Source organism: Dipodomys spectabilis, unplaced genomic scaffold (assembly GCF_019054845.1).
Source record: "Dipodomys spectabilis isolate Male_0828 unplaced genomic scaffold, ASM1905484v1 ptg000089l, whole genome shotgun sequence".
NCBI classification, from domain to species: Eukaryota; Metazoa; Chordata; class Mammalia; order Rodentia; family Heteromyidae; genus Dipodomys; species Dipodomys spectabilis.
This window is the reverse complement of record NW_024870766.1, coordinates 18,455,854-18,475,930: the sequence shown is the minus strand read 5'-3', so window position 1 is coordinate 18,475,930 and position 20,077 is coordinate 18,455,854. Positions and strand designations below refer to the sequence as shown.

At 37.7% G+C, this 20,077-nt stretch overlaps 1 protein-coding gene across 1 annotated transcript in view; it reads left to right on the top strand.

The window, feature by feature from the left end:
* Cog5 (component of oligomeric golgi complex 5) overlaps nucleotides 1–20,077 on the top strand; it is a 215,595-nt gene that overhangs the window by 177,460 nt on the left and 18,058 nt on the right. Inside the window, exons 17-19 of the mRNA XM_042684597.1 lie at nucleotides 4,093–4,196; nucleotides 10,900–11,137; nucleotides 17,065–17,141. Of these exons, the coding sequence (XP_042540531.1) occupies nucleotides 4,093–4,196; nucleotides 10,900–11,137; nucleotides 17,065–17,141 (419 nt within the window). The remainder of the gene's footprint in view (nucleotides 1–4,092; nucleotides 4,197–10,899; nucleotides 11,138–17,064; nucleotides 17,142–20,077) is intronic.

The window sequence follows — 20,077 nt, the reverse complement described above, 5'->3', positions numbered from 1 at the left end:
CTATGTACTTTATTTCTAAGAGCTGGCTTCAAACCAAGATCCTCAGATATCAGCCTCTTACTAGCTAGGATTATAGGCATGAGCCACCAGCACCTGCCTCTCTTGTGAGTTTTAACTACTCAGCCTTGCCTGACACTGACGATAATCTCCTTTACTGAGTGTTATTAGATGACACAGAGATAGAAAATATGGAAAACACCCTGTTCTGGTTGTTGTCATAAGTATTCATTCCTCTCTATAACTGTATTTTCCTGTCTCCTAAGCCCCATGATAGGTGTTTGTGGTATTTTTCCATAGTTATTTGTATGATATGAGTTACTCTTGCTTTATATAAATTGAAAACCTGCTCTTCCTTTTTGAAACCTTGTCTGTTTATTCCTATCACATTCTAAGGTCTCTTCCAACTTCTCTATGAGCTGTAACTACAGCTCAGAGGACTCAGGCAGGCCCCAGTAATCTTAGCTCTTTCACTTGGTCACCTGTAGCTTTGGGCATTCTCCTTAACTTCACTTCAGTTTCCCTATGTATAAATTATTTTATATTCTGTATCTATAAATCAGATCCCCCTACAACAAATCCTCAAAAGAAACAACTGTCCAATAAATAAGTGGGCTAAAGACTTAAAGAGAAACTTCTCTGAAGAGGAAAGAAGGATGGCCAATAGACACATGAAGAAATGCTCAACCTCCCTAGCCATAAAAGAAATGCAAATCAAAACAACATTAAGATACCACCTCACCCCAGTTAGATTGGCAAAAATCAAGAACTCTAATAACAACACATGCTGGAGGGAATGTAGACAGAAGGGAACCTTACTGCATTGTTGGTGGGAGTGTAAACTTGTTCAACCACTTTGGAAAGTAGTATGGAGGTTCCTCAAAAGACTCCACATAGAGCTCCCCTATGACCCAGCAATCCCACTTTTGGGCATTTACCCAAATGGTTACAAAAGAAGACCACACTAAAGCAACCAGCACGACTATGTTTATTGCAGCATTATTTACTCTAGGTAAGATATGGAACCAACCCAGATGCCCCTCAGTAGATGAATGGATCAAGAAAATGTGGTATATATACACAATGGAATTCTGTGCCTCCATCAGAAAGAATGACATTGCCCCATTTGTTAGGAAATGGAAAGGCTTGGAAAAAATTATATTATGTGAAGTAAGCCAAGCCCAAAGAAACATAGGTCCCATGGTTTCCCTTATTTGCAATATCTAGTATATGTCTGAGTCAAGCAGAAAAGGTTAGATAAGGTATTGTTAGGGAAATGAACCCTAAGATATGTATTCAAATATTTTTTTTCTTTCATGTGATTGTTTCTAATGCATTTATAAGATGATTTCTTTGTTGCTTTATATGTCCCTCCCCTACAGTATAACCCGTGCTTTCACTGTATTTGATGTCGGTATAATTTGTGGAGGGGAAGGGGAAAAACAAGTCATCTAAATAGGGATACAGGTGGACCCATTGCAACAATGAGAAGTAGAAGTCGTTATGTCAAAAACGAACTTTACAACTTTTGGGGGGGGCAAGGAGGATGGGGGGGGCAGGGAGAGATGGGAAGGGGAAACAAAGGAGGAGGTTACAATGCTTGATAAGAAATGTAATGATTATCTTGCCCATGTAAGTGTAACCCCTCTGTACAGTATTTTCACAATAAAATAAATAAATAAAAGAATTATTTGAGAGATAATTTAGTTTTTTTTTTTTTTACTATGTGTTAAGGACCTAGTAAAGTGCTCAGCATATAAAATGACTCGATTTTTTTATACTACTCTTAATTCTTTAGTTGCTTTTCTTCTATTTGACCTTTAAATGACTTTTGGTCTTAATCCGTCTGTTATCTTCTGGGAACTCTTTGAATCTTTTGGCTTCCTCTCCCATTGTAAAAGCCTGTTACTGTCAAATCTAACCAAAATGCCTCAGCAAATACACATTCAATATCTCAGTACCTACTTGTATAACCCATGTGGAATCTCCAATAAACACTTCAACTTTTTAACTGAACTCTTCATGATTTTTTGTCTGCCCCTAAACCAAATCAACCTCTGATATTTCTGCATTCATATGACAGTACCATTGAACTTTTAAAGAAAAAAAATGTGTACTTTGAAATCCTCATTTCATACATTCCAGATCTAATTACCAAGTTCTACTTCTCCTCATATCTGTTCCTACGACTTCTAATTTGCTTCAGGAACCCATTTCACATCTACACTTCTACAGTGCCTTCATAATTGTTCTCTTGTCTTTAGTCTAACTTTTTTAGGCTACTGTCCAATATGATCTTTTTTTTCAAAACTGAAATCTTTATCACATTTTTTAATCATTTAAACTTGTCGTTGATTCTCTAGTTCCTTCCTTAGAAGACTGTAGAGAATACATCTCCTGCTACTTCTCTCTCTTATACATAGGCAGTATTTAACAGTCTCTGCATACTGAGTGCTTTGTAACTCCCCAAATGCATTGGCTTTCCCCAGACTCCTGTGCCTTTGATAGATATACTCCCAGCCCCACCTTTTTTACTTGGTTCCTACCTTTGAAACAGAGTAGAGAAATTCAAGTAGCATATGTTATTTTTGTTAATTTTAATTTTATTTGTACATTAATCCCTTATTCATTTATTCACCCATTTATTCATTTGATGGTGCTGAGGATTGAATCTAGGCCTTCCCACGCACTATCCAAGCACTCTACTACTTGAGCCATGCCCCCAGTCCAGCACTTTTTATTTTTCATATATTGTCAGCATACGTTAAAAGTTCTGTTACAAGGGAAAAACAAAGGAGGAGGCAACAATACTTGATAAGAAATGTACTCATTACCTTGCTCATGTAACTGTAACCCCTCTGTACAATATTTTCACAATAAAAAACTTACTTAAGAAAAAAAGTCCTGTTACAGTCCTAGAGCACTCAGACTACTTGTATTATTCTGATGTTTTGTCAGTCATCAATAGACTACAAAACCACCAAGGATACCATCTCCTTGGTGATATATATATATATATATATATATATCACATATCCATCCCTGTCTACAGTATTTCATTTTTACCACATTTTAAGGGTTACAGATGACATTTAGAGATTTACTGATTAAGGCCTAGTGTCTTAAATTAACTAATAATTGTATCTCACTGTAGGACAGTTTTTTTATCCTCAGAAATGTAGACATTTTAGATTAGACAATTCTTTGCATGGGGTCTATCATGTAAGAAATTTGGCAATATCTTGTCTTCTGTCACTAGATGCTAGCAGCATACTTTTGTCTCCTTCCTTTTTTTTTTTTTTTTGTCCAGTCGTGGGGCCTGAACTCTGGGCCTGGGCGATGTCCCTCAGCTCTTCAGCTCAAGGCTAGCGCTCTACCACTTGAGCCACTGTGCCTCTTGCAGCTTTTTTCTTTTTGCTTATGTGGTGCTGAGGAATCGAACCCAGGGCCTCATGCATGCAAGGCAAGTGCTCTACCACTGAGCCACCTTCCCAGCCCTTTTGTCTCCTTTCTGATTGTGACAACTAAAATTGTATCCAGACATTGCCAAATGTTTGCTGTGGAGTAAAACTGCCTATAGTTGGGAGTCTCTGATATAGAACTCTTTAACAGAAACCTAATTTGTGAAATGCCTAATTGTTCCATGTTGTGAGAGCCACCAGTATACTTATTATATTCACTCTAGTTAAAAGCATATGATGATGTTCTGATTGTTAAAGATTACTTTTGTTCTTGCTTCATTCTTTTGAGAAACAAAAATTTATTTTCATATGTTCTTCACTTTGTAAGTAGAGCTACTTTTCCCTTCTTACATGTCTCCCTTTCTCTGTGGGCTCATTTTACCACTAAACCTTTTGAAAAAATTGAGAGGAGTGGGGGAGTTGAATTTTTCATTGCTAAGTTCTACATATTTTAAGCTCCAGCAGTCATTACTGACAGTGACTAGGGAGAGAAGCAGAGTTCTGCTGAGTTAAACTATGTATAGTCTGCATTTGAAAGAATATGAAAACTGTTAGTCAAAATTGTTTCATTTCCGCAGATTTCTTTGTTTGTTTCTCTTACTTTTGCTTTGCCTTTTTTTTTTCTCCTTGTCAGACGATTCATGCTCTTATGGGGAATGCTGTGCAGCCCTTATTGACTTCTGTGGGAGATGCAATAGAGGCCATAATCATCACCATGCATCAAGAAGATTTTTCTGGGTAAAACATTTTATCAAAACTTTAACTAGTCTTTTTACTGCCTTTTGTCTTCGCCTTCTCCCTCTCCCTCTCCCTCTCCCTCTCCCTCTCCCTCTCCCTCTCCCTCTCCCTCTCCCTCTCCCTCTCCCTCTCCTCACCCCCTCTCCCTGGGTTAGGAAACTGAGCCATGAGAGTATTAGAATAAAGAAAGTGCATAAAGCAGAGTCAACAGACCGGATCACCTTTAATGGAAAGTTGAAGAGGGACGCCGCCATGTTGAGCTGAGGAGACATGAGGCATCATGGGAGCTGGGTGAAGGGACTTAAGTAGGGTCCTAGGTGGGGGCAGGGTAGAAGGTAGCTAGAGAGTTGCAGAAAGTTTTCCCAACATGCCTTGAGATCTAGGGGACAAGCCTTGAGAGTTCTTAGTAATGGCCTGAAATGGAGGAACTCAGGTATCTGACACCTGAGGAGTGGGGGTGGAGAAGTGGGCTTTCACATTTAGATTAGGATTCAGGGCTGGAGGATGGGCTGGATAATTGCAGGAAGGTCCTCCAGGGAGGGTAGCCAGTGGGCTAAGACTTGGAGTAGCACTGAGTTATGAGAAAAAGTAGATTCCCATCTGTCTGTCTCTTTCTCACTCCCTGCCTCTAGTTCTGTCTCTATCTCTGTCTCTATCTCTCTCTCTCCACCCTCTTCTCAGTGATACTCAGAGTTTTGAATTCGGGGCCTCAAGCTTGCTAGGCAAGCACTCTACTGCCTGACCACTACCCCAAGCCCTTTTTGCTGTAGTTCTTTTTCAGATAGTATGTTATGCTGGTTTTGCCCAGGGCTGGCCTTATACTACCATCCTCCTACTTCCACCTCCATGTGCCTGAAATTACCACATTCCTGACTTCCCTTTGTTTTTTTATTCCCACCTTCATTCCCATCTCTAAGGCTTTTATTGGTTCTGAGGGCTATTAACAAATTAAAGGTTGAGGTTGTAACACAGTAGCAAAGCACATGCCAAGCTAGTGCAACATCCTGGGTTCAATTCCCAGTACCAAATATTTTTCTTTTGTTCCTTTGTTGTTGTTTTTTTTCAGTTGTCTTCATAATGAAATATAGTTGAGTTTATGAAACTTCCAATCACAATGAGAATGGATAATATGTGTTGCAATTTTTATCTAAAATACTTAATTTTACTTATACTTTATGCATGTTTATGGAATTTGTTTTAATATGTTGTTTTCTGCTGCTCAAAGAAATCATTGTAATTCACTAGATGAAAACTCTTCAGGCGATCCCTCAGAGCAGTACAAAGATTACACTGTTGCTTCTGATAAAGCATAATAAGATATGAAAGACCAAATGAATGCTGCATAAATGTGAGTCTCCTTACCTTTCAGGAAACGAAGAGAGAACAGGGGTAATGATTTATGAGACAAAATAGACTTTGTTAGGTTTTTAAAAAGAGGTAGCCGAGTAAGAACAGCACCAGCACGCACGTGGTATTCAGGTAAGGGGTAGGTTTATTCAGTAGACCTGCTAGGACCAGGCAAAGTTGGCACTCCACGCGGCTGGGAAAGAGAGAGGAAAGAGAGAAAAGAGCTAGAAAAGAGCAGAGAGAGCTAGAAAAGAGCAGCAAGAGAGCGCCTCTGGGCCTGGGCTAGGCCTTATCTAGGGTATGGGTGGAGAAAGGTGTGGCCACATCAAATTCAGATGTGACCTCAGAGGATGCAGATGTGACCTCTTCCAGGTGTCCCAGTTGCCTAGGTAACGCAGGTACTGGGTGGAGACTTTGCTGTGAGGAGGGTGGAGTCTGCTAGCCATCCAGGAGCGGACCTTACAGACTTTAAGTCAGACATTGTAAAATACAACCAAAGCAGTCATTATTAATTATTACTTAACAGAGCCAAATGAATACAATACTGTTATACCGGAATTCAATTGTGAGATACAAAGAAGCCACATTTTGAGAGGTTGAATTAGAAGTCCTTATTAGAAATCTGGCAACTGTTATTGGACACATATCCTCAAAAAACTTGCAGCCTTGAATGCACTTAATCTTGTTAGGAAACTGACCCACAAGGGTAGTAAAGAAAGAGCAGAAAAACAATCTCAACAAACCAGACAAACTCCAGTGGAGAGTTGAAAAGCGGTGGTATAGTAACCTGAGGCAAATCAGGAGACAGGAGGCTTGGTGCAGTGGTGGCTGAGGTAGTGGGTCATGATCAATGGGCAGGGCCACAGGGAGCTAAAGGGTCCAGAGTTTCACACATCCATGGTATAGGTCTGGCAGTTCCTTTTATCAGATATGCATTCAAAAGTAAACTACCATATTTATTACTATTTTAATTAGTAAATTTTAACTAATAAACATTTAAAATACAATTTAAAAATATCTTCCATCAGAAAAAAGTCTAGGAATTAATGGATGAATTCTACCAAGCATTTAAAAAGGAATTAATTGTCCTCAAATGCTACAAAAAAAAAAAAAAAATCAACGAGATAATACTTCCTAGCTCTTTTATGAGACTAGTATTATCTTGATACAAAAAGAAAATTACATGTCAGTGTCAAACATGAAGCACTGATGTAAAATTCTTAACAAAATGCCTTTAAGCCAAATTCAACAGGAATTTAATAGTCACCATGATCAAGTGAGATTTATCACTAGGATTCAGAGATGGTTAGCACATGCAGATCACTATGACACACCACATTAGTAAAATGAAGAGCAAGAGCCATATGATCATCTCATTAGAAGCAGGAAAGCACTTAGCAAATTAACTATAAAGGAAATGTGTGTCAAGACTGTGTAAGCCATATATGACAAGCCCACAGCTAACATCATACTCAGTGATTAAAAGCTAGAAAAATTTTCCTTAAATAAGGAGCACAACAAACATGCCTACTCCACTCTTACCATTTCTATTCAATATGGTATTAGAATTCTTTTCTAGAGCAAGAGAAAAAAATTAAAAAGAACAGACATCCAATAGGACATGTCACTGCTGATGACATGATCTTAATTATGGAAAACCCTAAAGATTCTGTCAGAAAACTGTTAAGTCTAATAAATGAAGTTACCATATAAAAACCAATTGCAGCTGGGCTCTGGTGGCTCATGCCTGTAATCCTAGCTATTCAGAGGGCTATGATCTGAGGATTGCAGTTTGAAGCCAGAGTGGGCAGGAAAATGCTTAAAATTCTTTTTTTTTTTTTGGTCCGGTTGTGGGGCCTGAACTCTGGGCCTGAGCACTGTCCCTCAGCTCAAGGCTAGTGCCCTACCACTTGAGCCACAGCGCCACTTCCGGCTTTTTTCTTTTTGCTTATGTGGGGCTGAGGAATCGAACCCAGGGCCTCAGGCATGCAAAGCAAGTGCTCTACCACTGAGCCAACTTCCCAGCCCCAAAATGCTTGAAATTCTTATCTCCAAATAACCATCAGAAAACCAGAAGTGGCATTGTGGTTAGTAGAGCACTAGCTTTGAACAGAAGGAGTTCAGAGACAATGCCCAATGCCCAAGCCCCAAGCCCCAAATTCAAGCTTCATGACCAACAGTAAACGAAAAAAACAGTTGCATTAGTACAGACTAGTAAAGAACTATCCAAGCAGTAAATCTAGAAAATATCAGCATGAAATGAGCATAAAAGTAAACACTTTGGCCAGTGGAATCGAAGAGAAAACCCAGAAATGAACCCATATACTTACACTCAATTAATTTTCAACAAAGATACCAAGGCCATACAATGGGAAAGGACAATCTCTTCAGTAGTGGTGAGAGCACTGGATACAGAAGAATGAAATTGGACCTTCATTTCACATCATATAACACTCAAATTGTATAGTTAGGGTAGAAATGTAGAACCTGGAACTGTAAGATACCAGAGGAAATCATAAGGGAAAACCTACGTGGCATTGGTCTGGGCAATAATTCTGTTGTTGGAATTGACCTGAAAACCTCAGGTAGCAAAAGCGTAACGCCTCTGCATAGCAAAGAACATAATGAACAAAGTGAGAGATAACATACAGATTTGGAGAAAGCACTTACAAACATTTCAATTGATAATTAACATCCAAAAGCATCCATAAGCAACTCCAAAAACTCAGTAATAAGGAAGAAACAATTAAAGTGTAAAGGACTAGCTGGGTACTGGTGGCCTGAGCCACCAGTATAATCCTAGCTACTTAGGAGGCTGAGATCTGAGGATTACGGTTCAAAGTTAGGGTCTACAGGAAAGTCTGAGACTCTTATCTCCAATAAACTCAGAAAAAGCTGGAAGTGGTGCTGTGGTTCAAGTGGTAGAGCACTAGCCTTGAGCACAAAGAGGCTTAGCAACAGTGCTTAGGCCCTGAGTTCAAGCCCTGGGACTGCAAAAAAAAAAAAGGAAAGGACTTTAATAGATATTTCTTAAAAACAAGAACAAAGCATTCAAATATCAATAGATATACAAAATGCAAAATGTTATAGATTACTATTAACAAAATACAAATCAAAACCACAAAGCAGCTGGTGGCTCATGCCTGTAATCCTAACTATTCAGGAGGCTGAGATCTGAGGATCACAGTACAAAGCCAGCCCGGGCAGTAAAATCTGTGAGACTTTTATCTCCAATAAACCACTAGAAAACCGGAAGTGACACTGAGGCTGTAGCAGTAGAGCGCTGGCCTTGAGCTGAAGAGCTGAGGGACAGCGCCCAAGCCCAGAGTTCAAGCCTCGTGACTGACAAAAAAAAAAAAAAAACCCACAAGGCAACAGCACTTTACAGCTGTCAGAATAGCTGTTATTGAAAAGAAAGATCATCAGTGTTGGTGAGGATGTAATGAAAAAGGAACCCCCTGTACATTGTTGAAAGGACTATATTAATGCAGCCATTATGGACATCGTATTGAAAGATTCCTCTATATATATACATTATATTATTATATTATATTATATTATAAATATATATAGCTATATAATCTAGTTCTAAGTATATGTCCTAAAGACCTGAAATCAGTATGTCAAAGAGATACCTACACTCCAATATTCACTGAAGCAGTATTTTCTGAGTTAGGGAATCAGCCTATATGTCCATCAACCAATGAATTTGTAAAGAAAATGTGTTATGTATGTACTATGAAACACTATTAATACGTCAAAAGGAAGGATTAAAATCACTTTGCTGTTATATGGAAGAACCTAGAGGACATTAAAATAAATGAAGTAACCAGGCACAGAAAAGCAAATACTTCATGTTCTCATTATCTAAAACAATAGAACTTACAGAAGCAAACAGTAGAATGGTGATTTACCAAGGGCTGGTGATGGGAAGTCATGGCATAATTTGGGTCAAATGGCACAAAGTTCAGTTAGGAATACAGGAAAAATAAACACTTAAGGTGATGACTATGCAGTTCTGCTTTATATAATCATTCCACACACAAATATAATTATATACTACTATAATTTGTCAAAAAATTTAAACTATAAAGAATATACAAGAAATGGGCACTCTGTGGACTGATTGTTTTGTATTGTAATATATTTCTTTGTACTGATGAAACCAGAATAAAGACAGCCCACACAATGGTCTGGATCAGGCACCACTAAGCACTGCTAACAACACTCCCCCTTTCTCAAGCAGCACTCCACCCAGGAATGACCCCACACACAGAATTGTTCCACTACAAGTCTTGCAATGTCCTTGACTTTGTTAGGACAATCTTTGTTATATCTGGTCAGAATCCCCTTCTGCTAGGATAAAAACCTAGTCTTTCCTTTATGTCTACCTCACCTCTGTTTATTATCTGTCTATTTATGAGAACCATTTACTGTCTTTGAAGATCATCAAGTTCACCTCATTCTTTTGCTCTAAGAATTTTACTCATAGCTGTTGTTCATCTCAGAGCCAGCACCAGTTTCTTTACGTCATTCCCATAAAATGGAAACATTTAACTTGCTTTGAGAGGCGGGGAATGCAGCTTTGTGTAGCCAGTGATCTCATCTATTAGCCAGTGTCAGGTGCTTTCTAATTTTGGTATAACTTCTTCCCTGTAAATATTTCATATTCTTTTAATATATTCTTTACAGGGCAATTGTCAACATTTATAAGTTATAAATAGTATATCAGAGAGCATCAGCTGGCATCATCTGCTGATCCAAATTAAAGCCTTTCCAAACTTCATCATCTGGAGGAAAAATTGTATACCATGTGTACTGTTACATAACCAATTCCACAGTCAGAATTCTGCTATTGGGTTGATCTGATTAAATCCCAAAAGAGCAGAGATATTGTTGCCAAGAATTTGTTTGGAGAGGGCAACATTTTCTGCCATTGCAAAATGTGAAATGCTATTTCAAGACCCATTATTGATGCATTCACTTACCAGGCAAAACATGGGAGTGGATTGAGAGTTGTGAGTCTGGGAGGGACTTTGAGAGGCCAGCCTCTGAGAATGCACTCTTGTGTGAGTCATCTGAGACAGATGGCTGTCTTTTCATTCTTAATCTTTTAGGTAAATGGATTCTAAAATGTCTTCAGTAATCTTCCTAGCATGTAAACACAGTCTTTAGAATATAACTTAAACATTACATTATACTTTTTTTTAAACACTTAGCAAAAAATAAATGATGCCTTTATACCATTACAGAGAAAAATTATGCAGGATTGAAATAGTAGGGGGAGGAGGAAAAATCAAACATTTCAGCTTAGTGCATTGGTGCTGAAAATAGCTGCTTTTCTTTTCTCCTACAGGTCATTATCCAGCTCAGGAAAACCTGATATTCCTTGTTCTCTCTACATGAAGGAACTACAAGGTTTCATTGCTAGAGTTATGAGTGACTACTTTAAACACTTTGAATGCTTGGATTTTGTCTTTGACAACACGGAAGATATTGCTCAAAGAGCAATTGAACTTTTTATCCGCAATGCCAGCCTTATAAGACCTCTTGGTGAAGGTGGAAAAATGCGACTTGCTGCTGATTTTGCACAGGTAAATTGATGCATAGCTAGCTATATAGAAGCAAATGCTTCAGTATCAGTATTGTCTTTTAGGTAAGAGGCTGTCTGCCATCAATGGTTTTAAAGATTTGTAGCATAAAGAAAAGTAGTCCCACTTAAAGCTACCTAGTTAAATAAGAGGAGAAGAATTTAAATTTATTTTTTACTATATATTTTGTATTTGTTTGGATTGAACAAAATAATCATCTTTGATCTTTGAAGGTTAAGATAAAATAGTTGATTTCAAAATAAAAGCAGCATCTCCCATTTTTACACTATTTACTATCCTACTAAGTCAATATTGTTAAAAGTACTTGCTTAACTTTGCTGAAAATGAAGTAGGTATTGAAATAACCTTCCAAACAATGGAAAGAAGGCTGCTTGTTATGAGAAGAGAAAAACTCCAACACATCTGTAATCTTCTAATGGCCAGCTCAGCATTCCAGGAATGTGTTCTAATTCATTGACCTGCTTGTAGAGAAGGTAGATTATGAATCTGAGTATTTGGTCTCCTTCTATTACATAGAGTACATTTCGTAACTGAGGATAGCTTTGAAATCAGTCCAAGCTATCTGATGTTTGTGAGAGAGAATGAATTTAAAATAGTAGGACTATGATCAGCTTTCAGGGTTTTTTTTTTTTTCCTGAAGACAGATTTAAAAAAAAAAAACAAAAAAACCTTCAGTATCAGAAGCAGAGAGATACCCTAAACATACACTTTCATTAAAAGATTTAAGAAAGATGATTCTTGTTTATATAACATGATAACATGTCAAAGATGAAATCATTTTTTAAACCTTTCAAAGCTGTTGGCTTTACTAATCTAAATAAGTTACTCAGATGGAATCTTCATAGCAGTTTGCCAGATCATCCCTGTTTATAATGCTAAATGTTACTGTCAATATTTATATTTATATTTATGTTTGGGAGTGTGCCTGGTTTATAATTCCTGCTCTGTTAGAGACCCTGGCCCACTGTTTATGGAGGTTGATGGTTGCTGTCACTCACTCTCTCAGGCTTTCTCACTGACCAGAAGAAGCGGGGAACACAAACATAAGGTTTCAAGAGCCAACCTCTTTGTATATTAATGTATTAGACATTTTTACCCCCAAATAATATACCTAACTAGACCATAAAATAAAAAGAGCCTTCCTTTGGGAAATGTGAGTTAGCAGCCATATGTAAAAACAAACTAAAGGCTCCCATTAAAGTGCCTCAACATTTTTGTCAACTTCATTCTTAGATATCTGTACATTTTGCTTTCCTTTATGGGAAATTCAGCTCAGACAGAATATGAATATAAATAGCATCCTACTTTTCTCTTACTGGGTTATCATAGGCTGCTTACTGAAAGGAAAACACAATAATGTCTTAGGCCTGGTTCTTATTTGTTAAAGCATTGTAGATTGAACTCAGGTCTCTGTTCTCTTTTTCCCCTTTCCTCCTTAACTTTGTGTTTTTCTCTCCTTTTTCGTCTCCGGAGCTCCAGCTCCCCCCACTAGCTTATTTGCATTCTGTTCCAGCTGGTTCTTGAGTCACTTTCCTGGAGGCAGCACTTCAAGTCCAATTAGAGTGGCAGCTGAGCAGGAGATGGCCAAAATGAGAGTGCTTTAGGAGAGCCTTGTTGTTTGGGGTTTTATTTCAATGCTGCGTTCCCGTATGTTTCTTTAAAAATGGGAAGAAATTGTCCTTTAAGCCGTCTACTGCAGCTATACCTGTTCAAAGTGCAGAGCCTTCCCTGCCAGGGGTGAGCTTCTACTTTCCAAAAGCTGCATTGTTCATAATTTATTTGCATTCCTTTTTTCTTAAGTTACTCAATAAACCATAATTTTCCTGAGTCCCTTCCTTTAAGATAAAGAAAACTCTTTAGTCTTTATTACTAGCATGCTTGAAGACCTCTGTTCTCTGTTTCTTAAATACTCAGTACTAAGAGTGCAGGCTCCAGGCCCACAGTGCTGCTGCTGATTTGCTGCATGCTGTCTGCCAGGTGCCCTGCTTCACTGCTCGACAGTGTGTCCCAATTTCAGAATATCCTGCCACCTACCTGGGCCTGGCTCTGGTGCTGTGTGGGTCATGGACACAGGACTGTGATGGTAGAGATGCTGTTATAGTCAGTCATTTGCTTTAGCAAATATTGTCCAAGTCTTAAATTTTGATTTAAGGGTCTTCATTTTACCGGGTTTGATTTATGCCACACTGCAATAATATATTGTACCTCAGCTTTCAGAATATTACCTTGTTGGAAATGTTTTCCTGGATTAGTCAAAACACTTAGGTGGCATTACCCTGACATTTATATTCATGACAGGCATTAACTGGGGAGGAGAAAGCCTTTCAACTGCCTCATTATTGAAAGTTTTCTCAATTTTTATTCAAAATTAAACAAAGCCACTGGGGTCACTGTAATCAAGAATACATAAATGCTCTGGGTTTGAAAAGTCTTCTTGTGATTAAAAAGGCCTGCTTATTCTGGCACAAATAACAGAAAGGGAAAAGGCTGAAGAAGAAATCATTAAAAATGAACATGGGAATATAGGTTATTTAACATACAACCCACTTGCAAGGAGTAATTTATTTTAAGGACATTTATGAACAATCTGAACTACTCTTCACTGGCACAAATGTGGAGAGAGAAAGTAGTTGCAGGGTGCCATCTGGAGGGCTTGTGGTGAGGGAAGAGCCCAACATACAGTCCTCTTAGGAATCAGGTCACAGGCATGAGGCGGCTTCCTGCAGGTAATTAATTCCCTGCTGTGACCACATGGTCTTGGTGTCTACACTAATCACACAGCAGTTCTGAAAGCACTGAGCTTGTCCAAGGCCCCTGGGGTTCTGCTGATTCTGACTCTCTTTGCAGACTTAGCTACAGTGCCCTGGAAACACACACTCCCCCTCCCTCCTCACACCCCTTTTATTTTCTTCCCTGAGGAAAAGAATGGCTATTGAAGCTGGCATTGAATTATTTAGTGGTACTTGTAGCAGTTTCTATTTATAAATCTTCTGGTATCTTATATGTTTGTATATCTCACAATTTGCCCAAAAATAAAAATTTAGAAAGGAAATTAGGTTCAAAATTCTTATTTTGGTTCTAATCCCTATATCCTTTACTTCTCCTGAGCAGTGTTAGGGCTGACTACCTTAACAGTATCCAGAGATGCCCTGTGGTTGACCAAATGTCTGTGGTGGAAAAGGAGCAGTTAGTAATCAGTGTGCATGTATCCCACTCGACTGCTCATTTCTCCAAATAGGAGGGCTGGAGAATCACTGGCACATGACGTTTTTTCTATCCACAGTTCATTGCCAAGTCAGCTCCTCTAAAATAAATGTTCCTGCTCTTCAAAGCTTGGCCTTTATTGTTTAATCAAACTCTGACAGAAGAAAATGAGTTCTAATACCCTAGGGGTTCTTCAGGAATGAAAAATTCATTTTAAACAGTTAACATTTTAAAGTTGACATGTGGTAAAGAAATTTTCTGTATCATCATAGACTGCACAGCCGTTTGAGGTCATAATATCTCATTTAGTAACTTTTTTTCTGCCATTTAATTGTTTTAACATTTAATCTCTTCAAGGACTAGGTTAAAGATTGTCTAGCTTGATCTTTAAAGACAATGAATTGAGTAGAGTAATTGAAGAAAAATTGACCTAAACATTTTGTGAAAAATATATCACATTGTGTGTGACATACATATACACACACAGAGGGATAAATGGAATTAATGAATCAAAAATACATGCTGATCACATCTTTCTGCTTTGAACTAAGTGTAAAATAAATAATGTATTCTGAAGGAAACAAGCCACACCTTGTCCCCATCAGATCTTCAGGAACAGGGTATCACTATTGTCTTCTAAGTTTGAGAGAACTGGCTTGCTTGCAGCTGTTCTATTTTGTATTTTTAACAAGAATTCTTGCATTTCCTTTCTTTAGGGTTTTCTTTTTGTTTATTCTTCTATCAGGTAGAGATCTTCAGTCATCTAATTTTTCTGTCTAGGACATACAATGTACACTCTATGTATTCTACTCTGGAAGAAAGTTGCCCTCTGACTCTCCTTAATGCCCAGTTCATACATTCTGATCTATCTCTGATCATTTTGCCTAATAATTACTACATGTAATTATGCATCTTATGTTACATTTATACAAACAATATATTTATTCAACAAAATAATAAAGCATGTGTATATTCATATGTGTATATGTGTACATCTATATATCTTCTTTGTGATTTTATTGAATGGTAATTATATTGTTTGAATAACTGTCCTTTTCTTCACTAAATTTGAGATCCCTTTGAAGGCAAAACTAACATGTTGCTCAGTATCAGGCAGTTTTAATGGGTAGTCAAACATGCTTCTGAAATGAGTGATTAGGTCTTTGTGGCTTACTGATAACAAGGGCATTTTGATGATTTTGTAAGGATGGCCAACAGGACAAAAAGCTCACTTTTCTTTCATGTGTTTTTCTCAGATAATGATGCTACACTACTAGAGAACATCTTAAACTGCTCTTTAACAAATTTATAGTAAGAATGGAGAAATGCTTTCTGATGTTCAAGCTAGCAAAATCCTTACATGTGTGCTTAGTAGATAAAGAACAGGTAGCATAAATCCTGACAAGTAGAATTTCCAAAAGAAGAAATGAAAGACACATAAAACCAGTATTTGCTGAATTCTTGCATCAAGGAACTGATAAAAATTTTAAAGAGAAAAAGCTGGGCATGATGGCACATTTCTGTAATCCTAGTTCTTGTGTGTGGAGGCAGAATTGCGAATTTGTGACTAGCCTGAGTTGTATAGAAAGACCTTCTCTTACTGGAAAAAAAAAAATGTGATTAATAAGTACTTGCAAGCTGGGTGCTGGTGGCTCACACCTGTAATCCTATCTACTCAGGAGGCTGAGATTTGAGGATCATGGTGCAAAGCCAGCCTGGGCAGGAAAGTCAGTGAAACTCTTATCTCCAATAAACCACCAGAAAACCGGAAGTGGCGCTGTGGCTCAAGCGATAGAGCACTCACCTTGAGCTGAAGAGCTGAGGGACAGCGCCCAGGCCCAGGCTCAGAGTTCAAGCCCCATGACCAACAACAACAACAACAAAAAGTACTTGCAGTACATGCTGATATTTAATTAGCACTTACATACCATACAAATAAAACTTTGTGAAATAACCTATTTTTTAAATAATTCTATTTAGTAGGAAGTATTATCTTCACTTTATAATGAGAGACCTGAGACGAGGAGTGGTTAAATAACTTGCTCAGTGGACAATATTAGTAACTATAGGAATCTCCAGCGTTAGAGCTTATAATCACTCTGGCACACAGTGACTGATAAAGTCTTTTTATATTGCCTGTAAAAAGACTTAAAATATAGGTAGAGAGTCTTGTCTTTTTCTAATATTTTACTTGAAAAATGATCTAACCTTCTTAAGGACCTGCTCATAACTGTTTTCCTTTAAAAAATTGTTGGCTTTCAAAATTTGCCTCACAGTTTAGGTAACATTGTTTACTGCAAGATAAGGTTTTTGTGGCTAATCATGATTCCTTTGGAAATGAGCAAAGCATACCTCTGGCTGTATGTGGGAGAGTCTTCCAAAGAGGATTCACGAAGGGGAAGACCTGCTCTGAATGTGGGAGACCTGGATGTAATAAAAGGGCCAGAGAAAGCTGTGTAGCAGTCTTTCTGCTTCCTTGCTCCACCACACATGCCCCAACCCCTCCTTATCTGCTCTACCTGCTACCACCACACCTTGATGTTCTTGAACCCTTTCAAACCATGAGCCAAACCAGTCTTTCCTCCATTAACTTGTTAATGTCAGGAATTTTGTCACAGCAATGAAAATATAGACATGTCCAAAATATACGTAAGTTTCTGAGATTAAAAAACAAACAAACTATAGACTGTCTTTTACTATTTCAGATGGAGTTGGCTGTAGGTCCATTTTGCAGACGAGTATCCGATTTAGGAAAGTCCTATCGAATGCTGAGGTCATTCAGGTGAGTCCTAATTCTTTGGTAATATATCTGTATCTGCTGGGTGCTTGGTGGCTCACTCTTGTAATCCTAGCTACTCAGAAGGCTGAGATCTGAGGATCATTATTCACCAGCCTGGGCAGGAAAGTCCATGAGACTCTTTTTTTGTTTGTTTGTTTTTATTGTGAAAATACTGTACAGAGGGGTTACAGTTACATGAGCAAGGTAATGAGTACATTTCTTATCAAGCATTGTTGCCTCCTCCTTTGTTTTTCCCCTACCATCCTTTCCCTTTTAACTCCACAACTACCCTGCCTACCGCCCCCCCAACCTAACTTGTAAAGTTCATTTTTCAACATAGTGTCTTATACATCTCCTTGTTGAAATGAATCAACCTGTATCCCTATTTAAACAGTTTGTTTTTTCCCTTCCCCTCCCCAAATTATACCAACATCAAATACAATGAAAACAGGTTATACTGTGGGGGAGGAACATACAAAGCAACAAAAAAAATCACATGGTACCTTATAAATACGTTAGAACAATAGCAAGAAAGAAAAAACCACTTGTGTCCCATATCTTAGGGTTCATTTCGCTTAATTTCATTTTATCTGGTCATATGTACATACCTTTTGACCTTTTCTACTTGTCCCAGATATATACTAGTTATTGCAAATAAGGGAAACCATGGGACCTATGTTTCTTTGGGCCTGGCTTACTTCACTTCACTCTTATCTCCAGTTAACCACCAGAAAACCAGTGGCGCTGTGGTCCAAAGTGGTAGAACACTAGCCTTGAGCAAAAGAGCTCAGGGACAGCACCCAGGCCCTGAGTTCAAGCCCTATGACTGACAGAAAAAAAGAAGAAGAAGAAGAATATTGTATCCAATTAGCAAATAAGTCCTTTCCTACTATATATATATATATATGTGTGTGTGTGTGTATGTATGTATGTATGTATGTATGTATGTATGTATTTATGTATAAATATATCAAATAGACAATATTCAAACATTTTTTACCTATTATAATGGCAACAAATTATCTAGATGGAAACCCATCTAGAACTATAGGCAGTGACTAATGAGAGGATGTGTGTGTTTTTCTTTTTTAAATTGCAATTGAGAGGATTAATCTGGTAAATATTATGCTCTTTCTAGGGGAGTTATCTTTTTATCTCCCCCTTATTAAAATGTATTGAGTAGTAATATTATACAATTTATTCTAACAAGGGCATTATTCTGAAGTTTTCTTTTGTTCATTAATAATATCTTCTGAAAAGATCCTAGGTTATGTCTCATGAAGTATTAAGTGAATGAACATAGTGATAAGCTATAAGGAATGGCTATAAATAAATGTATTAGCTACTAATGAAGTTGAGCACCAGATTTAGAAATTAGTTTAAAATTAAAATGATTTAATGATACTTATGATTTAAGAATATGCTAGTTAAACAGAGAAAAAAGTCCTTTTCTCACTAAACACTTACTTTTGAACACTGCAGACCCCAATGGGCAGGGGCTCCAGCAGCAGCTTTCTGAAGACAAGGTCTTGGTCATATGGCCATGCATTCATTGAACTAATGGTTCCTATATTTTTCTGGGTAAGCTATCTATAAGAAAATACTTATATCCAGTACTGTGGCCAACCCTGAGGCTGAGGATATCAATATCTAGTTAGAACAATTGTATGAGCATAGTATGGAAAGCTTTCATATGACCTAATCATGATATGTACAATAACATGATGACCCCTGAGTGTATTTCTGTAAAAATTAGGTAAATAGAGTCCAAGCAATGACTCAGTACTAGAAACTAGACCATGCTAATGGACACTAGTATGGCCTTTGAAGGCTTGTTTCTTTGCCATCAAGCTATTACAGTAGGAAACATGGAGATAAATACAGGAATCCAATATGGGTAACTGAAAGAGAGAGGACCTGAGATTTTAGCTTGCCTATTTCTAACCAACTGAAGCACTTTTTTTTGTTTTTTAATGCCAACCAAAGTGCCTGATTTTTTTTCACAACTGAAGAATTAGTGCCTATCAATACAGAGGTGAATTATATGAAAACTTAAAAATGAGACTATGCCAATGGCCCACATCTGTAATTCTAGCTTCTCAGGAGATTGAGATCTTATGGTGGTGGTTCAAAGCCAGCCTAGCTGGCTTTACTACTAAAAAACTTTTAAAAGAATGGCAGCTGGGTGCCAGTGGCTCACAGCTATAATCTTAGCTACTCAGGAGGCTGAGATCTGAGGATTGCAGTTCAAAGCCAGCCCGGGCAGGAAAGGCTGTGGGTCTCTTTATCTTCAATAAACCACTAGAAAACCAGAAATGGCGCTGTGGCTTAAGTGGTAGAGCGCTCTCCTTGAGCTGAAGAGCACAGGGACAGGACCCAAGCCCAGAGTTCAAGCCTCATGACTGACAAAACAAAAAGAATGGCAACTTAAGTCTTATCTGGGTAATAAAATATTTCTGTGGTCAAGTCAATTAAGGTACTGGAGGATATTAACCAACTAGTTTGAAAAGGTATAAGTAAAGTTGTTGATAGGACATTTTCTATACTAATATTAGGCTTTAATTTTTTATAATCTCAAGTCCCATGTTTGGTGGTTTATTGCATGACTCTTTTAAGTGTTAATCTTCTTGTTTGCTGGGGTAGAATGGGCTTTACCTGAGTGTTTTTGAAGTTGTATTACAGTAGTGAGATATAAATTCTGAAAGTAAGTTGCACATTTCTGACTAATTATTTAAGATGAAAATTTTCTGCGAACTCCCCCAATTTTCTGAGAAGGAATATTCTGAAGGAAGAATTTTTAGTGTATAAAGAGATTTCATTGTGATACGCTAAAGGAACATTTAAAGATTGGATGACATCTACTTATGGAATAAAAAAGGAATTATTTATCAATGTAATTTGTTTTAAATCCTACATGTCTAGCTTTTCATGAAGTGATA